This window comes from Cavia porcellus, unplaced genomic scaffold, assembly GCF_034190915.1.
Source record: "Cavia porcellus strain 051 isolate PalLab524CR breed Dunkin Hartley unplaced genomic scaffold, mCavPor4.1 scaffold_23, whole genome shotgun sequence".
NCBI classification, from domain to species: Eukaryota; Metazoa; Chordata; class Mammalia; order Rodentia; family Caviidae; genus Cavia; species Cavia porcellus.
This window is the reverse complement of record NW_026947506.1, coordinates 28005449-28024545: the sequence shown is the minus strand read 5'-3', so window position 1 is coordinate 28024545 and position 19097 is coordinate 28005449. Positions and strand designations below refer to the sequence as shown.

The 19097-nt window shown below is 43.0% G+C and overlaps 1 protein-coding gene across 7 annotated transcripts in view; it reads right to left on the bottom strand.

Moving 5' to 3' along the window:
* Elmo1 (engulfment and cell motility 1) overlaps positions 1-19097 on the bottom strand; it is a 531134-nt gene that overhangs the window by 38087 nt on the left and 473950 nt on the right. For all 7 annotated transcript variants that reach the window (XM_063233959.1, XM_063233960.1, XM_063233957.1 and 4 more), the window contains one exon: positions 7472-7635. In XM_063233959.1, the coding sequence (XP_063090029.1) occupies positions 7472-7635 (164 nt within the window). The remainder of the gene's footprint in view (positions 1-7471; positions 7636-19097) is intronic.

The window sequence follows — 19097 nt, the reverse complement described above, 5'->3', positions numbered from 1 at the left end:
TTTGGACTCAGTGGATCATGGACTTAAAACTCTAAAACCATGAACCAAAACAAACTTTTCCTGAAGTTGATTTAAGTGAGGTATTTTGTCACAGCAATGAAGAGCTAACATACTATTCCACAGTGTATTGGTCCTGGGGAAACCACGGAATTACAGTTTGTTTTCCATTCTATTCTTTCACAAATAGGACCCACAATCTTGTCCCAGATTCTCACCCACAGAGACTGAGATAATCATGGGATAAATTTACAATTACTTGCATCCTGTCTCGGGTTATTACTATGTAATTAATTTCAGATGCTGCAAAGATAGCACGATGGAGCATAAGGGCTTCCAATCTTTTAATTTGGCAGGCACGGTTTAAAGAAGAAAACATCATGTTGCACTGTCAGTAGACTTTAGTGAAGCCAGAGTTGTTCTACGTGGAGCCGGACAAGAACTTTTCCTGGAATTTTCCTAGAGGAGACAATGTGAACAAGAATCTCTGTTTGACTCTGGGCAGGAACATCAGGAATTAATGAACTAGCTTTGGCAATTATTCTCTCCTTTCCTTCACCCAAACACTCCACACAATCACACTACAAGCAGTCAGGTCACATCTTCATCAGCACTGGCTTTAACTCTACCCTTGTCCTGACACTGGACAGCAGGCAATAAGCTTGCACCTGGTGTCCTATTCCCAGGTGAGGGAGGCACTGATGCTTGGCAACACGTTCTGTGGATGTGGCAGTATATATGCAAGTTTACCTAACTTTATACCACTTTGTTCTGCAATCCTCGGTCACCCTCACCACACTTTTGAGAGTAGGTTGTAATAGTATTATACCCCATTTTTCAGGTGGGCAAACAGCTCACAGAAGAGGGTGTGAGCTCATCTTCCTTGTGCAAACTACTTCCACTCACATATGAGCAAAGTAGAAAAGAAACCCACAAAAGGATTTAGTTATGTAATACAGCATTCTAGTACTCTATTGGTACATATTTTGGGACTGGTAAATGGCCTCACACTTCAGGCATTTGACAGAGTTCCAACTGAACATCTATAAAGCATCATATGGAAATTCTGCTCTAATAATACAGCGTGGAAAATTTGTAAAGCCTTTCTTGCACAGGTCTCTTAGGGTCTCATCTCAGGCTTTCAGATCACTAAACCTATTTATTAGCAGCATTCAGCGTTGGTAAAATGGACTCAGTAAATTGCAGCTTCGATGAACTCCACACTGAAAGAAGAGTGGATGACAAATTGCCTGAGCAGTCACACGTAGCAGTAAATCACTGCTCCTGACGCTAAGTAGGCAGCAGGGCAGAGAGGGAGATGTTGCATCCAAAGATTAAAAGAACACAGGGAAAAAGATTTTGGAGTTTCATCAGTTAAGTCACAGGTGTGTCTTTAAATAATAAAAAGTAGATTCCTTAGGCTTTGTAAATCATATCGTCTACAGGCACACAAGCATGGCTGTATTGTAGTAAAAGTTTATTTTTTAAAATATGTGGTGGAGAGATTGGCCCAAGAGCCACAGTGTATCTATCCCCAATCTAGAAGGCTACGTGGGGACTTTGGGCTGAGTGACAGTGTTCATTTAATGGAAACCAATCTGGTTCTGTCTCAGTCTTACAACAACTCAGGGCTCAGTTCTTACCCCTTGTCATGGTTTATGTCAGTATCCCCCAAGCCTCATGAACTACGGACTCCACCAAATCTAGCATTTGTGATTGGTTTGTTGTCTAGCGCTCGGATTGGTGGTGTGAGTGCTATACCCACCCAGGGGTGGAGTCAGCATACTATGTAATGGCAGGAAGACAGTGTGCGTCTCTTGCTTTCCGGTTGGTGCCTTGCTGCTTGTAGTGGCCATGAATGGTTGTCCTGCCCTGCCACACTGCCTTAGAGTCAATTGAATATGGACTGAAACTTCCAAGAACTGTAAGAAATAAACCTTTCCTTCCTTCAGTTGGGTTGTCCCAGCAAGGAATAAAAAGTAACCAACCAAGACATCCCTCTTCTATTCTTTATATATCAAACTCATGGCTTTAAATGCCAAGTTTACTTTGACAGCTTCCGAATTTGCACGTCCAGCTTTGACCTCCCTGCTGATCTCTACTCGTCTGTCTACAGCCCACTTGGATGTCTTGTAGTCTGACAGACTGAGAGCTGAACTCCTGATCCCTTGTCCAGATCTACTCCACTCACCCTGTCCTTTAGTTTTACAGACTCCACATTTTGGGCTCACGCTCAACTCCTCTATCTTTTACACCTACACAGAATGAATCAGGAAACAGTAATGTCTCTTGCCTTCAAAATACAGCTAATCTGTAGTCACTTCTCATCACCCGTTATATAGTTTATTGAAATAAGAAAGTTCCATGGGGTAATGGAGAGCATCCTGGACTCCAAAATAGCTTCTTAACTGAACTTCTTGCTTCCAACCTTACCTTACAGTCCATTCCCAATACAGCACATCTAGTCAGCCCTCTGCCCCAAACCACCCAATGGCTCCCAACAAAGACTTACGTAGTTCAGTTCCCAGACACTATACAGCTCTTACTTCTGTTGCTCTCTTCCTTACTTACTCTGACCCAGCCACACTGGTCTCCTTATTATCCACACTCATATCTGCTCTGACTCCAAGGTCTTTCATGGGCGGTTCTCTCTGCCTGGGATACCCTTCTCCCAAATGAATCTCTTATATATTTTTACTCAAATTTCAGTATCCTAACTGAACAGATCTACTCTAAGTAGTCTTTAAAACTAGACTCTTCATTTCCTTTATTTTGCTTCATCTTCAGCAGATATACCCTTGACATATGATCACTTATTGATCATGCATGTTGTCTGTTTCTCTCACCAAGATCTAATCACCAGGAGGTAAAGACCGCACTGATCCTTTCACTGATGAATGATCAATACATAGAATGGTGCTTGGCTCGTGACAAGCATTCAATAAATATTTGTCAAGTGTTTGAACATGGGTAATTGTATACCAGTCCTACTGCACTGCTTATAAGAAACTTTTGAGGGAAGCACACGGATAGTCTTTAGAAAAGGTACAGATTGACTGCAGAGGTATTTACCTTATTTTTGGCTCTATTTCTTTTTATTTTTTTCTCATTTCGACTGTTAAGATTAATTGAGTCAACCTGATTGACTTGAGATCCGGTCAGATGACTGGTGCAGCATGCTTCTAGGTGTGTCTGGAAGTGTGATCTTTGGGTCTATGTCTGGTACCTTATCTTTCCTCTCTGCCACTGTTCCCCTACTCTGCTTCCTGACCACCATGAACTAAGCAGTTGTGTTCCACCATGCCCATCTGCCATGTTTTTGCTTTGAAGACAGCCAATCATGAACTGAATCCTTTGAAACCATCAGCCAAATTAAACCTCTCCTCCTTTAATTGTGGGCAATGGATACTGCCTCCCGGTGACAAGGCTAATGAATACGATCATCTATAAATATACTTTCTGAGACAATGCGAGGCACGTACAAACACACTGCCAGGGTCAACTTTACCATATCAACAGTAAGACAACTTGTAGGACTTTGTCTTTCTAAATAAGAGTGATTATTTCCTTGAGAGGATATATGTCCTGGGGAAGTATTAAATACTTTCCTTGCACTAACATTACTTTGTTGAATCTTCCTAGAAATCCAATGTTGGGGACACATTTATGATCTTTATTTTTAGAAATGAGAAAAGCAGGCTTAAAACTTGCCTACAAAGACACATTTGTAAATGGCAGCATGGCTGAAATCTGACCCTGCTGTTCTGTTAGTTCTCTATATCCTGGTTTCAACATATGTGACTTGCTTGCTTCACTGATGTCTGTGGCTGTGTCTCCACTTACTCCAACTGAGTGACAAATGACCTATTTGGAGACACTGCAAGCCTGTTATATCCATTAACTTGGACTAATTGTGTGGATGGGCTTATCTTCCCTGTTAATTCACACTAAGTAAGCAATGAAAAATATTTCGTATTTGAAACAATTAAATGAGAACAACTAAAACAAAGCTTCTTTTTCAAGTCATTGAATATATATCCCCAGTACTGTTTTCATATGCAACTTACATTCTTTCAACTGTTTCATGAACAGTATAATTGTACAAATCACTGGGTTTCACTGTGACATTTCTGTCTGCCTGCACTGATCATGTCCACCCTCCCTTCCACCTTCTTTCCCTAAAATCTAGCCCTCTCCCCAGTCCCTAATGTCCCTCTCATACATTTAGGGTTTTAATAGTTTCTGCATATATGAGAACAATGCAAAACTTGTTTTTCTGTGTCTGGTTTATTTCACTCAACATGATCTCCTCCAATTCTACCCATTTTCTTGTAAGTCTCAGTTATATATTTTTTCTTAGACTATATAGTCTTTCTTGTTGCTTTGGGTTTTTTTCTCAGTACTGGGGATGGAACCCAGGGCCCTCAAATGGAACTGAATCCCCAACCCTTTTTTGAGTTTTGATTTTGAGACAGGGTCTCATGAAGTCACTAAGTTGCCCAGGCTTTGCTTGAACTTGTAATCTTTCTGCGCCTCAGCCTACCAGTGCTGGTATCAGAGGTGTGCGGCATCACACCAGGGTGCAGAACTGCCCTTTTGAAGGTGAGATGTGTGGCTGATGAGGTCTGCTTTGTGCTGTGCACAGCACAGTGACATGGAGGTGGAGAGTCCGGACACACAGGTGGGCAGAACCCTGTCTGCGGTGACAGGCATGGACTGGATCGTGTCAAAGGTGCTTTCAGCTCTAGAATACCTCTGTGTTTCGAATAGGTGTCTCCTGTGAGCTTAGGACACCTACCTGTACTCAGCCTGAGCCATTAGTGAGAACCCTCAGCCTCTCTGGGGACTGTATCTCTGGGACTCTGCCCGCCACAAGCACCTTACACAGGAACTGGCATAGTATGTGTTTGTTAAATGATTGAATGAGTAAAAACCAGCATAAAATCTACCTTTTTTCTTAGGTGACTTCGGTTTATTATGCAAGCCACACTGGCCGCATTTAGATTTCACTTAGTCCCATGATGAGTTTCTATGTAGCAGATCACACAACAGACAAAACAGATCACTGGACAACAGATTACTCTTCATAGACAAAACATGTCCAGGGTCTTGCCTGCTTGTTTCGGAGGCTGGGAAACAATTAAGTTGGTCCTCAGCCTTCCCTGTAACTGCTGTAGCTTCTAACGCCTTTATGCTGCCGGCAGTGAGAAATGCCGCGTGGCCAGAGTCCTCCAGGATCATGGCCAAGCAATGACATCACAGTTAAAACTCTCCAGGAGACTCCTTTCTATCAGCACTGCTTCCTCCCACATGGTAAATGCAAAGATAAGAGCTTCTTGTAAGCAGCGGAAAGGAAATTTCCGAAGGTGACAGGCAGTGCCTTGGAAGCAGAAGACAGAAATACAGAGTCACAGCAAGTGCAGATGATGCTATTCTCCCCAACAGTCATGGTCAAACATTAACCGAGAGCCCTTGGCTTTACCTGAAGTGATATTAATTTAGAATCACTCGGGCTCCGCTGAAGAGATTCTTCAAGCATCCCTTTAGCTTGTAAGCGTAGTTGCCAAAAGTGTAATAAAATGTCCTTGTGTTTGCACATGTGCTGAAATGGAGTCAGTGAAAGCCAGGCTTTCCGGGATGTGGCCCAGGACGGGGTGGGCACCACTGACCCTCCTAGCAGGTGAGAAACTGCATCTCCTGGAGCCTGCTGCTTATCCTAAGTGTGTTCCCCTCAGAGGCCGTGGCTGGTTCCCTCTCCTGGCTGTGGACCAGCCTCTTCCCTCTCTTACAGCAGGCCAGGGCTTCTTGCTCGAGTGAGTGAAGCCCCTCACTCATGCACATTCAATCTGTGGCTCTGCTTTGTGGTTCTAACCCTACTTCTACAGAGCTGCAAACGAGTGGTAGATGTCTCCACTGGACTACCGTCACTGCACACGGGTGGCTTTTCTCAGCTAGACTGCATCTTGCAGATGACAAAGAGGCTCTAAAAGTGGGGGATAGGGCAGTAGCCGGAGTAAGTAGACCTGAGTTCAAATCCAAGCTCCTGGTTTTGTTGCAAAGCCTTTGCCTCTCCAGAAGGCATTGGCCTTGGACTGGGAGCCAGGCTCACCTATCACACCAGGATGTAAGGGGTTGAGGAGTAGGGAGGGTTCTTGGCAAATTGCATCAAGAGTGCCAAATATCTGGGAACAAACAAAAGAAAGTGGGGCAGGGTGGGGGGGGGGGTTGTTAGAAATAACCAGCAAGAGAGCAGGTTGAAGATGGGCTTCATAACCCAAGTCATGGGTTGTCTTTGAACAAAGGCTCAAAAGAAGATGTATCCAGTCCTCTGAGGGCAGAACAAGGACAAATGTCAAACTCTATTCTCACTTCCCACTCTTTCCTCATTTCTTTTCTGTAAAATAAGGGTAAGAAAACTCCCTGAGTTCTCAGAAAGTGATAGGAAAGACACACAGACCAGGTCTAAGGACAGATGAAGCAAGAAAAATAGTTCTCCTCTTTGAAGTTCAGAACATTTGATAGAAACACACGAAAGTCTGAACACGGTTCCAGGGACACTGTGCAAAGTTCTGTAAAAAGCAGGCCTGTTAACTCCTCCCAGGGAGCCTGAGGGTTTACAAGACACAAGGGAGACGGGAGAGTCAGGGATGGTGGCCCCCAACTGTAACCCCAACATTTTGGGAGAAGGAGGCAGGAGGATTGAAAGTTCAGTCCAGTTTGGGTCACTTAGTGAGACTCTGCCCACCCTCTCAAGCTCACTGCACTCGTACCATCCTGCTTTGGGGGCCCCACTGCTCAAGGATCAGTGGGCCTCCCTCCAGTTGGTCAGAGCCTCTTACCACTCAAAGGACACCTAGGGACAAAACTGTTTCACTGAAAAAAAGTGATGGCTCCAAGTGTTGGGAAAGGTCCAGAACTCTTCAGTCTCATGTCTCTAGAGAACTGTCAGTAGTCTGACCCATAGTTGTTGGTTCAGATCTACTTTGCCAGTACAAGACCTCCCCCTTCCTCCTCAGGCTACCTCTGAGGAGCTCCCCAGTCTGCCACCCCCATGGGACCCCACTGGCTGCGACATGGGCTCACTATAGAAATGGCAGGTCAGAACCTTTGAAGAGGACAGAAGCAGGCAGAGTTAGACCTGGGTGGGTCACACATTCCTGTAATTCCAGCAGTCTGGGAAGTTGAGGCAGGAGGGTTCATGAATTGATCAGACTCTATCTCAAAAAAAAAAAAAAAAAAAACCAGAAAAAAGTTAAAAACTGGCTATGAGAGGGCTCTGTGTTTAATTCCTCAGCACCACTTAAAAAACAAAACAAACAGGGCTGGGGATTTAGCTCAGCGGCATAAGCACCTGCCTTGCAAGCAGGCAGTTGTGAGTTCGATCCCTGGTACCGATAAAAACAAAAAAGACAAAAAAAAAAAAATAAAAAAAAAAAAAACAAAACAAACAGAAAACAAGGAGTGGGTGACTTACAAAATCGGGCGAGACTGGAAATCTTCTTGGTTCATCCTCTCAGACTGGCGGATTTTCAGGATCTCAGTGTAGCTCAGGTTCTGCAGTTTGCTCTTGAATTGGTCCAGAGAGCTAGGCTTGGTTGTCAGCGCCCTCATAACCTGCTCCCTCACCACCTGGATGACCTGCGGGTGAAAGGAGGACCGTCACTTTCCTGGGGGCTGCCCTCTCCCATGAGAAGAGCCTCCCACATTGACAGCTCCCTGCCTCCCTAGTCCCTGCTGTCAGTACTCTCGGTCCAAACCTCGAGTGTGTCCTTTTCCAAAGAGTGGACTTCCATTAGGTACATCTGCTCTTCCCTACTGCCAGAGCCACAAGAAAGGAAACGGACTGAGTTTAAATGGAGGAGAGGGAAGCTCAGGATGGAGGAATGCTCCGTTTATTATGTGACTGCTGCCGAAACCACACTGTCAACAATGCAAACTCTAGAGTCAGAAATGCACAAAGGCAAAGCCTTAGCTAGCTCCCTGCATATTAATTAATTTTTCCAGGAGAAAATTGCAGAGATACAATTAACTAGGGAAGTTTGTTGGCACTAGTTCAAGTGAATGTATACAGACACCCACATCTCCCAGATCCTTTTTCCCCACATGGGCATGCAAATTATGCATTTAGAAATGTGCATGTGGTCTTGTCTCTTTGAGTCAGGCACTAAAGAACGAGGTTTATTAGGTTAGCACAGACATATCCCACTGGAATCCTCAAGGAAAAAAAGAATATGGCAGTTTTCTGCCTCAGGAAAGGTCTAGCTCATGAAGAGGCAATTAATCATTGCTTCTATTAATAAGGATTCATCTTCATTGGAATACAAAAGGCACAAAAGACCAAAGAACATACACAGGCATCCAAAGGACTTGTGATCTCCTTGCTGCTCTTGTGCCCTCCATCATGGATGAGAACAATAAAGTGTCACCCTTTATAAGGTACTGACCATGTCCACAGAACTATGGTATGTGAGCTATGGTATTTCTTTCATTTTCCACTCAGATATATAAGGTAGACATTACCATCACCTCTGCCTTATATATGAAGAAACTGAGACTTTGAGACATTAAGACATTAGACATTAAGACATTCAAAATCATGCAGTTCATTGGTAGGTGGCTGAGCTGGGATTTGAGCTCAAGAGTGCAAACAGTCTGCTATACATGGTATGATCAAAATATACAATGGAAGTTTAAATCACAACAAAATTCATTACAGCAAAAGAAATATCACCATTAAGCCCCCTTAAATATTCCTGCTCCATTCTTCTACTACACATATTCCAAACTTCTTGTTACTTTCTGAAGCAGTTCTGGAAGCCTCTCGTGTCCTTACAAGTGTCTTGTGGCATTTAATGGAGAAGTAGTCTTGTAAAAACATAAGGTATATTTTCATCCAATTTATTAATGGATCTAGTACTGGGCAACTTCAGGCTCCCTACTAAAAATCAAAATGACCATGAATGGTGACTGTTTTGAGTTAATTCAGGACATCACAGAAGGCAGAATAGCATAATTATAGACATTCACGAAAGAGGACTTCCAGAACTGCTTCAGATAATGACAAAAATGATGGGATAGGTGTGATCGAAGCCAGAGGAATCTTTTGAGGGGAATTAATGGCAACGTGTCTTTTACTGTTATATGTTTTTAAAATTTAAGCATTCACTGTAGTTTTTGATAATAGTTCATGTATATGATGAACAAACCACAGACTTGGTGTTAAGCCAGTATAAATCTAGTCTCTGTCTTATGTGAATGCATGAACTAAGGAGAGATTCATCATGGCCAACCATCAATATAATGGAAGCCTGAAGACACTGTAACAGAGACCAATGGGCTTAGCTGATTGGTGGGGAGATGTTTCATTGAGGAAGACACCTGAGACAGGTGTCAAACAAAAACGAGTACTCAGGGATGTGGCAAGAGATGGATAACTGGAACACCCTCACACATACAATAAACCTGGAGTGAAATTTAGATTGGAGCTGATTACAGAAGTACTGTTTCATGCCCCAGTATCACAGCATAAAAAACATTACCAGTTAACTGTCTGCTGGATCTGCTCTTTATTTTTTAACTCAAGGAAAATGCTAACTATGGGATGTCTGGCCACTCTGAAATAGTGACATAATGGGGAAACAAGGTCAAGTCTGAACCATAATGCTTTGCCATCTTGTATGAGGGACATCCCAGGGGTTGCCCCTCCCGATTCAGAGAGCCTCAGAGTTGGGACGAAGAGGTCACTGGAATCTTCCAATGGTATTTGGCCTTCTAATGGGAAGTAGGCTAGGTAAGAGAGACAGATGTAGTGATCAGAACGATAAAACAAGTAAAGAGTTTTTAAATAAGAACTAGTTTAAGTTCAGAGATTTTAGAACTTTCTTCCTTCGTTTTTAAAGGTTTTCTTATCAGTACATGTTTTTAGTACATGATAATTACACTTATCATTGGGAGTTTGGACATGTACATAACACATTTTAATTCTTTATTGTTTTTGGTTCCTTTCCCCTCCATTCTCTCCCTGCTCCTTTCAATTCTTCCCCTCTTTCCATTTACAAAATCTCTATTTCCATTTTTTCACTTTAACTCTTTGCTAAATCCCTCTTTCCTTTCTTTCCTTATCCCTTCCTCCACCTCTATCTAAAGTATAAATAGGGAACAAAATAAAAGAGTTATCAGAAAGTAAGGAGATCTTTCTCCCCTTGTTTTATAGATGAAGAAGCAGTTTAAAGATCTAAGCGATCATGTCACTTCATGGATCCCTTAAGGGACTGCTAAGGAGACAATAATTTCCATACCGCATCTTCTGAGACACAAGGGTACACCTAATAATTGCACACATGACCTGACTTGGCCAATCAACATCCTTACTGAGATTGTCCTGACTTGATTTGAGACACAGTTAAAGAAATATTGCCTTTTTTCCCACTCAAATTGAGAAGTATAAGCCCATGTCATTTAATATAGGGGGCTATTGAAGATGTATGCACCAATGTCAATAGACACAGACAGAAGACAGGAATATGATTGTGAGACAGATAGTAATGCCTAAGCTTTAGTCAACCAGAAAGACATTTCAGCCCTTATATATGGTGCACTGGTTATATGCATCTTTATGTTCTTAAGATCCTTTAAATTAGGGGCTGGGGATTTAGCTCAGCGGCATAAGCGCCTGCCTTGCAAGCAGGCAGTCGTGAGTTCGATCCCTGGTACCGATAAAAACAAAAAAGACAAAAAAAAAAAAAAAAAAAAAAGATCCTTTAAATGAGACCTTTGTCCCTTGGAGCCAGAATCCCAACAAATACATACAGTGAAGTTCAAGAGAAGACCCAGCTGGATGGCTGAGGATGTCCAGACAAAGGGAGAAACCAGACAGATGGAAGCTTCTTCAATACAAAAGCTACTTCGATATGAAATAAGAAACAACAAGGATATGGGTTTTAAAAGAACAGTGTGCTTGTGCCTTTGCATAGGAATGATAAGGAACTCTCATGGAATATCGAAAACACATCTACTTACATCTTATGGTTAAAATCCAGGCTTAGCTTAACTCTAGCTTAAAACACTGAACCCTGTTAGATGCAAGAATACATAAAATCCAGTTACTGGGAAAATCCAGTAACATCTAAATCACTTAGAATCCAGTTTGAAGAAAGTACAAAATCCTTCCTAAGACAATGTTGGAGAGGGGAAAAGAGGCCACCGGAGCATCTGGCCCTAGGTGGAAGGATGCAAGCAATGTGTGTAAAATAGAGGTTGGTGGTACATTCATTTGTCTGTTGCCCTTCACTGTTTTATTTGGTCACCACTCTGAGGAGTTCATGAGTCCTTATGTATGCCAAGGAAAATAATCTCAGTGAGAAGTGCTTTGGATTATTTTTAGAAGACAAAATAGTTAAATCAGGCAAATATTACTCTGTGTCTTTGCAAAGCATCTTCTCCGATTCTTACAGCTAACCATGTGAAGCTTCTGTTAGTGTTCCAGGTATCCAGTGCCATGCAAGATGCTGCCAGTCACCATCGTTAATTTTGCTCTCCTTAGACAATGTTGGGTCTTTTAACATTTGTTTGAACACCTGCAGACAGTGTTGGAGGGTTGTCAGCAAATCAGTGCAGTTAAAATGTTTCATTTGTGGCATGTGCTTTGTCACAGACATCAAAACTACACACTCTTAGAACTCTGTGTATACTGGTGATATGTTCTGGAGTTTTCCTACTATGTATTTGTTCGCTATGATAATGTCATATGTTACAAAAAAAGACATTTATAACTCAAATGGAGGAGAAATTTTGGCTTCTTGGAAGTCTGGGGGGAAGACTTGACTCAGTGCTCCCGGTACAGTATCAACCTGTGCCCCAGCTTTAATGTCATTCCTTTACATGTAATCCTGCATTTAATTCCAAGATCCATGAAGCCTCCAATTGATCTTAGTCTCATCCTTTCTCCAACCCTGTCTTTTACTCAGCATCATTCATACTGTCAGAAAATTCACAATTGTTTCTCCAGCAGGGCCTTCTGCTTAATAAGCTCTCTGCCTGGGAAAATGGACCAGACACATTTGACCTCACCACAGAAGAGAAATGATGTCCAAGCAGAGAAAAGGGCCATGTGTTCATTCCAGAAATAGAGCCCTTCTCAAATGCTGGCAGGATGAGGACAGCATGAGGAGATGCCACATGTAACCACTGAGGGGCACAGAAGACTTTCATGGGGGGAGACACAGCAAAAGCACTGCCTCAGAGGGAGAAGAACAGCACAAGTATGGGTTGGGAAGAGGGCACAGTGGTATCCTGAAGTTGAACAAATGAAGCGTGGTATTCTAGTGTGGTTAAAAGCCAGGCGGGGTCAGATGTAGGTGGTTTTGATGGCTAAGATAGAATATTTGGGATTTTTAAATGTGTAAAAATAATGATGTTACCATGAGATTTGACAGAGTAGAATGGAATTCATTAATCTGAAGTATGCTGAAACACTGGTGGGTAAGTTAGACTGTGTCAACTTGACTGGCTTGATATGCATCCATACAATTGGTGGAACACACTTCTGGGTAAGTCTGGGTATTTCACAGAAGGTTGATCTTAGGTACTAGATTGTCCCTGGGCCTTTTCTCTAGCCTCTGCTTCCCAGCTGCTGTGAATTAAGCAGCTTTACTCTACTATGCCCTTCTGCCATGACGTTCTTGTGTTGAAGCCAGATAACCAAGGACTGAATCCCCTAAAATCATGAGCCAAATTAATACTCTGCCTCTTTAAATTGTGGGTGTTAGCCGTTGGGTTTCAGCAATAGCAAGACAAGTAATTTGCCCTCCCAGAAAGAAGTCATTCATGTGAGTTGTTTCTTCTACAAAAATATCTTTGACAGGTTTTTCCTAAACTATATTTATACCCCCAGGGCACTTGCTAGAAATAAAATTTGCTAAGCCTACCAAAGACCCTGAGATCTTTTGCATGAGAAATCCTAGGATTGGATCTTGTCTCCTGGTGATTTTGATGTTCCACTGTGAGGACCACTAATCTCAGCAAACCACTCAGAACCTCTTCTGAGTCTTCTCACATTCTTGTTAATTTCTTTATTGGAGAGCAGTTGAATTCACTGATATACTTTCTATTCCATCTAGATCACAACTCCCTGGAGGGCAGGCTCTATTTCTTATTTCTATCTTGGCCTAAGTACCTAGTATTTAACAGTCTCTAGACTTTACTAACAAGTAATATGTTCAGGGTCAAAGCCTCTAATTTTCATATGTAGAGTTAAACAGCAAATCAGTGCTTTGTATAATTATGAGACTACTGGCACTTCTTCAAATTCTAAACAATCAAGTCTGTGGAGTTGAGATGATGTTTTAAGAAGCCAGAGGTAATGGTAGGATTCTTTCTAGGGCTGAGTTGGAAGGAGGCCAATACAAGAGGGTAAAGGGTATCACAATGGGACTCCACCTACTCAGGGTTCTGAAGGTCAAGCGTGACATAAACAAAGAGAAAATGCTCTATAGTCACTGAGGGGCAGTCCAGTTTGTGTGCAACCTCTAATCCCTCTCTATTTCACCATGTGTCCTTAATGATATTGGCTGAATCTGAAACATTATGTTGCAAGAAGTTCATTTGGATAGCACAAAGGACGTGGCCTTATCTTGGCAACCAGTAATAAGGCTTGGCAAGTCTGTCTTAGCTACTTTTCTCATTGCTGAGACAAAATACCAAACACTCACAAGTTAAAGGAGGAAAGGTTCATTTCAGCTCTCAGTTTATGGCGATTTCAGTCCACAGATGGCTGGTTTCAAGGCAGTGCAGCCTGGCAGAGGAGAAAGAGTTCATGGTGTGGCAGGCAGAAGGCAAGGAAGCAGCAAAACAGCAAGCAGTGAGCCTGCCTTTCCCTTTTGTTCCATCCAAACATCAACCCTTTTGGGTGGTGCACTAACACTCAGGGTGGGGCTTCTGCCTTCAGTAAATCCACTCAGCCACACCCAGAGCTCTATTAATTCCAATCAGTATACTAGTTTAGTGCTACATACTCTTAATTCCATTCATAGATTTAGACTCAGCCACCTCCAGAAAGCCCACCTATTACTGCATGAAGCTTTGGGGGAATGTCTAGATATAAGCCAGAACGAAGTCCATTCACTTCCTCCTGTCTCTTTTCTCCCCATGTGAGTCTAATGGCCTTCTGGTCTCCAATGCAGAACCAAAGGCCAGTGCCATGCCTGACGTGGGCACTGAGGTCCTTGCAACTCCTGTACTATAAGATGGCATTTTGCACTCAACAAGGGCGAGCTTGCAGTGTATCACAGCACCAGGTGAGAGCCATGGGCTGAGAAAAAGAATAGTTCGCTTCTGAGTGGATCTGGTGCACCATTTGATTCCCCTGAATTAGAGGTCTGGGAAGCAACTCTATAGTAATACAAGGCCTGCACCCTGCCCTGTGATGCTGAGCAGTGCTTGGAGTGGTTTTGGTATGTGATGATGAATCAGCAGCACTGGTCACAAAGAGTGGAGCCTTTGTTCATGGAAGCTGGGAAGTTTGCCCTGCAGATCCCAGGGCTCAGGTGCAGGGTGGTGTGCTGCTAGCTGTACCTCTGGCTCTATGTTCTCTACTTCACATTGCTCACACTGTGCTCTCTGGGGATTGCAGCCTGTCACCTTTCCCAGGGTATCCAACAACTTTCCAAGATGCTGCCCTCCCAAGGCTCTCCTTACAGCAACCAGCTCATTGCAAACTGCAAAGTTGATCCTATCAATTGCCTGCTTAAAAGCTCCTGTGGCTTAGTACTACCTCTGGAGGGCACAGCAGCCTCTTGATAATGCTATAACACCTCCACTTCCAGCACAAGAGGGCCCTAAATGGGCCCAGGCCATTCACCCCATGATCTTGCCATACTAAGAACTTCTTAGTGTCTAAACTCCACTCTGGTGCCTGCAGACCATTTCTTCCACCCATGATTATATCTTCCTGCTGTCCCGATCATCAGTCCAGTTAAAGCTCAGAAGCTCCCACTCTTGATAATACCTACTTGACCTATTGTCCTCCCCCAAAATTAGGGTCACTGTCCCCATTCTCTCAAGCTAGTCTGGACTGTGACATAATGAAATGATCTGTGTCTTCTTCATTTACTATTTTATTTTTATAGCCTGCACTGTCCAAGCATGTAGTAGCTGATGGAAAAAGTATCTGTTTGACATCAGTATGACCGATGATTAAAATGACCAAAAGAAAGAAACAGCCTCTGAAATCAGTAGCTTTTAACTCTCACAGTGTAAGAAATTTATGAAGTGTTTTGGTCCAATTCTGTTGCTGCAATGGGTGCTGGAAGTAGGGTCAGATTTTATCCAGGTCCCCAGAGGAGTGATGTGTACCTGTGGCCGGGGAGGGGACAGAACTGTGATTCTAGGGAAAGCAGAGAAGGATCACTCCAGCCCTCAGTGCTGCCCACTATAACTTTCAGATACCACTAGAGGAGCTGAGATCTTAGCCCAGTGTGGCCCACAGTTTCTGTCCAGTGGGGACAGCTCCAGTATCCTCACTGGGGACAGGATGGCGTCATGCTTGATCTCAGCCTATGTGGGCAGGTCCCTCAGATGCTACCTCCATTGGGACCCAGGTAGCCACTGCTACCATGCTGAAGGCTTCTGCCTGCTTGGGTCAGGCTGCTCTTCCACAAGAGTAGCCAACGTTTTCCAAAGTTTCTCCATGGGTACCAATCTAGGTCAGTGTTCCGACACTTGTTTGGGGCTGGGCTGCTGAGCAGGCAGGCTTGTGGCTGGCAGTGTTCAGGCAGGGCTGGGAGGCCATCATGAGACAGCATCAGAGGTGACCTTGCCAGTGTGCCCTGGGAGCAGAGCTTTAAAGGCACCACTGTAGTGGGAATGGAGCCACCACAGACCTGCGCTGCCTTTGAGCTTCTCATAAAACAGAACAGAAGGGCACCGGGTAGTGCTGCTCAGGCCGCCTCTGGCATCCTGAAAATCTGACCATAAACCAAATGCAGGGCTTCGAGAACTCCAAAATAACTCTTTATATAACATCTGACCCCAAAGTTCAGCATAGGTGCTAACTAGGAGAGGCTGTGTTTCAAAGGCTTAACTGTCCTGATCCTCCCCAGAAGGCATTTTAATTTAAGGTTTGAGGTATTTTTTTATCCAGTAAAAATAAATAAACCTTTCAGGCAGTGATTCATCTGAAAATCAATTAAGGCTCGGTTTGTTGGAGAAGGGTGGAGAAGTAATCAACATCCTTCTTGGGTCCTTTTGCGTCTGCAGGGCAGGAGGCCCATCTAGAAGAGGAGCCATAGAGGTGAAGTTTGGGATCACTGATTTCTTTCACCCTTGAGGAAAGACAGATTAGGAAGCAAGCAGCTGTGTGACAAACTGCTTTTCCCCACTGAAACAGGAGCCAAATTAATATGGCAATCAGGCTAAATTTGCTGGTTAGCTAATTGAAGACCCGGGTTGGACAACAGGAAGCCATTTTCACCAGCATCTGACGGAGTCTGCCTGAGGCAAAGAGAGGTCTGAGCAAATCTCATTAGTGGGTGGCATTTAATCCACAGTTTTAAATAAACAACGTGTCAAGCAAGTCAGTCAAAACATGTGTGTGTCGGGGAGGGGATTTTCTTGCAATTTTCGCCTACGAGGTTGAGGAGTAGAAGGACCATACAGTTTGAATGATCTTGCTACTTACTGGTTTTCTAATGCCTGTTTACAAAATTTATCCATGTTTTGCCAAATATGGAAACTGAAAGTAAAATCTTTTGGAAGTTGCACACACAAAAAAATGACCTCTCAATTGGAAAGTTTCCTGAACTGTAGCAGCTAATGGGGTGCTGGCTTTTTGCAGCTTTATGGAGATTAGGATCTTACTTTTGTACTCCCAGCATCTACTATCAGTTTTATAAACAATTATAGATTGAATGAATGAAGGAGCTACAAGAAAGATGCAAAGAGGAGTATCAGTGGGCTCTGATACATCAGTTTGCAATACTAAGATTAGCCACTATTAAGAAATAAATGAAATGTCTCAGGTCTCATTTTGAGGGTAAAACCTGAATCCCTGCACACTCAGATCCCTCAGCCTGTCTTGTTGTCACCATTAAATAGCGACAAATGAAATGGGACAATCTGGCCCTTGGAAGGCAGATTTAATAAACTTTTCTTAAACAGACTGCTCCAGATGAGACCACAGGGGAAATGGAGTGGAAAGAGTAATGTTTGGCTCCTACAAAAGAGCTCTTCCTCCAGGCGAGTCTGCAGAGCCCAGAGGAAATCAGGGCACTTCAGCAAGCCAGTCAGCCAGGCCAGCAGGGAGCAACCCATGGGCAGCTGCCGGTGGACCCTTGTTTACAGAAAGATGGGGAGGAGAAGTGGCCACAGCTGATGTGAGAGCTCACTGGTCAAAACTCTAATAGAGATAGTCATCCTTCAGTGTTTGTGAGTGATGCTTCCTGGACCTCTGCAGACACTGATATTTGAAGATGCCCGGACCCTTTGTGTAAATGCTATATTGTTTTTTGCATATAACCTGCTGGCAACTGCCTATGTCCTTGAACTCAACTCTAAAGGACATATAATACCTAACCTAATAACACTGCTAGGTAAACATTTATTATAATATGTTGCTTGGGGAATAACAGCAAGAAGCAAAGTCTTTACATGTTCAGCACAGAGGAGAAACATTTTTGGAACAGTGTTTGATGTGAGGTTGATAGAACCATGGAGGTGAGGTCTGCAGATAAAGAGGGCCGATTGAATAAAAAACATTGCTCTTGACAGCCTTCATCAAATATGTCCATCCATTCAGCAAACATCAGATTCATGATGCAAGTGGACTGTCCTTTGTTGGGACACTGGAGTCACCATGGTATGTGCTCTAATTTTCTAATAAATTCATGTGAATTATTGATAGCCAATCCTAAGAATAAATATATTTTGATTTCCTAAGCTTGTCAGAAAACTATTAGTTCCAGGTGTTATATTAGAAGTTTTAGAAGTATATTTGGTCCTGTCTTTACTCTGCTAATGTTTATCAACATTTATCACCACTGAGTAATGTGTTCGTCGTACAAAGAACTAGACCCAATGCCCATCCCTGGTACCTGAGAAACCCCAAAGCAGTTGATGTGTAAACAGATAAGAACAATGGGCCTCATTAATTGCTCTTATGGAATGGGCTGTCAGCATGGCTTTTTATTTTCTCTTTGCACATATAAATGTATTTGTATTTTTATTCCATATTTCCAACAATCACACTTCTCAGAGTATATTGCAGTTATTTATTTATTCATCTCTCCAGGAGAACCTTGAGCCGTTTAGAGACTATACTTTTTTTTTAATCACTCATATATTTTAAAATCCTTCTTGCCCCTACTATCCAGCAAACTGAAGGTCAACAAGATTGTATTTCTAAAGATACATGTTAAAAATTGATTGCTAGCAAGTCACTGTGCAGGCCAGGTTCAAATTCTGGTGGCATTATAAGTAGAAGGAGAGAGGGTGGACAGCAAAGAAATGATAGATTAACTGGTTAACACACTGCTCCTCCAATGTCCTGCGGTATTTCTCCCAGATGGTTGAAAATTGGGACACCTCATAAATCCCCAGGGCTTTTCTTTTCCATGGCCATTTATTACAATGTCCCAGGGCAGGAGAGCACTCTCCAAAGAGAAGTAATTGCAAGCCATTTATTATCTTTAAAGGAGAGCCTGTCACCCACCACAGCTGCAAAGCTCAGCCAATTAAAATGGCACAAAGTGTTCTAACTCTGCAAAAGCTGAACAACACTGGGTAGTTTGGAGGTAAGGAGTCCAAAGGAGATTTGAAATGCCTCTTGTCTTGCACTTCCTGTTCACTGGCTGTGCCTTACACACCAGTGAAATTATCTGTTCCCGTGGCTTCCAAAAGCCACAGGGCTTACCCAACTTTCACAAATTTGTCCCCTTTATTTACTGATGTGCACTGTAGGAAACAGCATAAATGTCAATTATATGACACATGTATCATCAGTGTTCTTCCTCATGGTCATGGCAGACATCATTAATCTATCATAGTACCTGTTTTCTTCAGCTGAACCAGGGTTCTGCCTGCGAGGGACCACTACCAATCAATTGGAT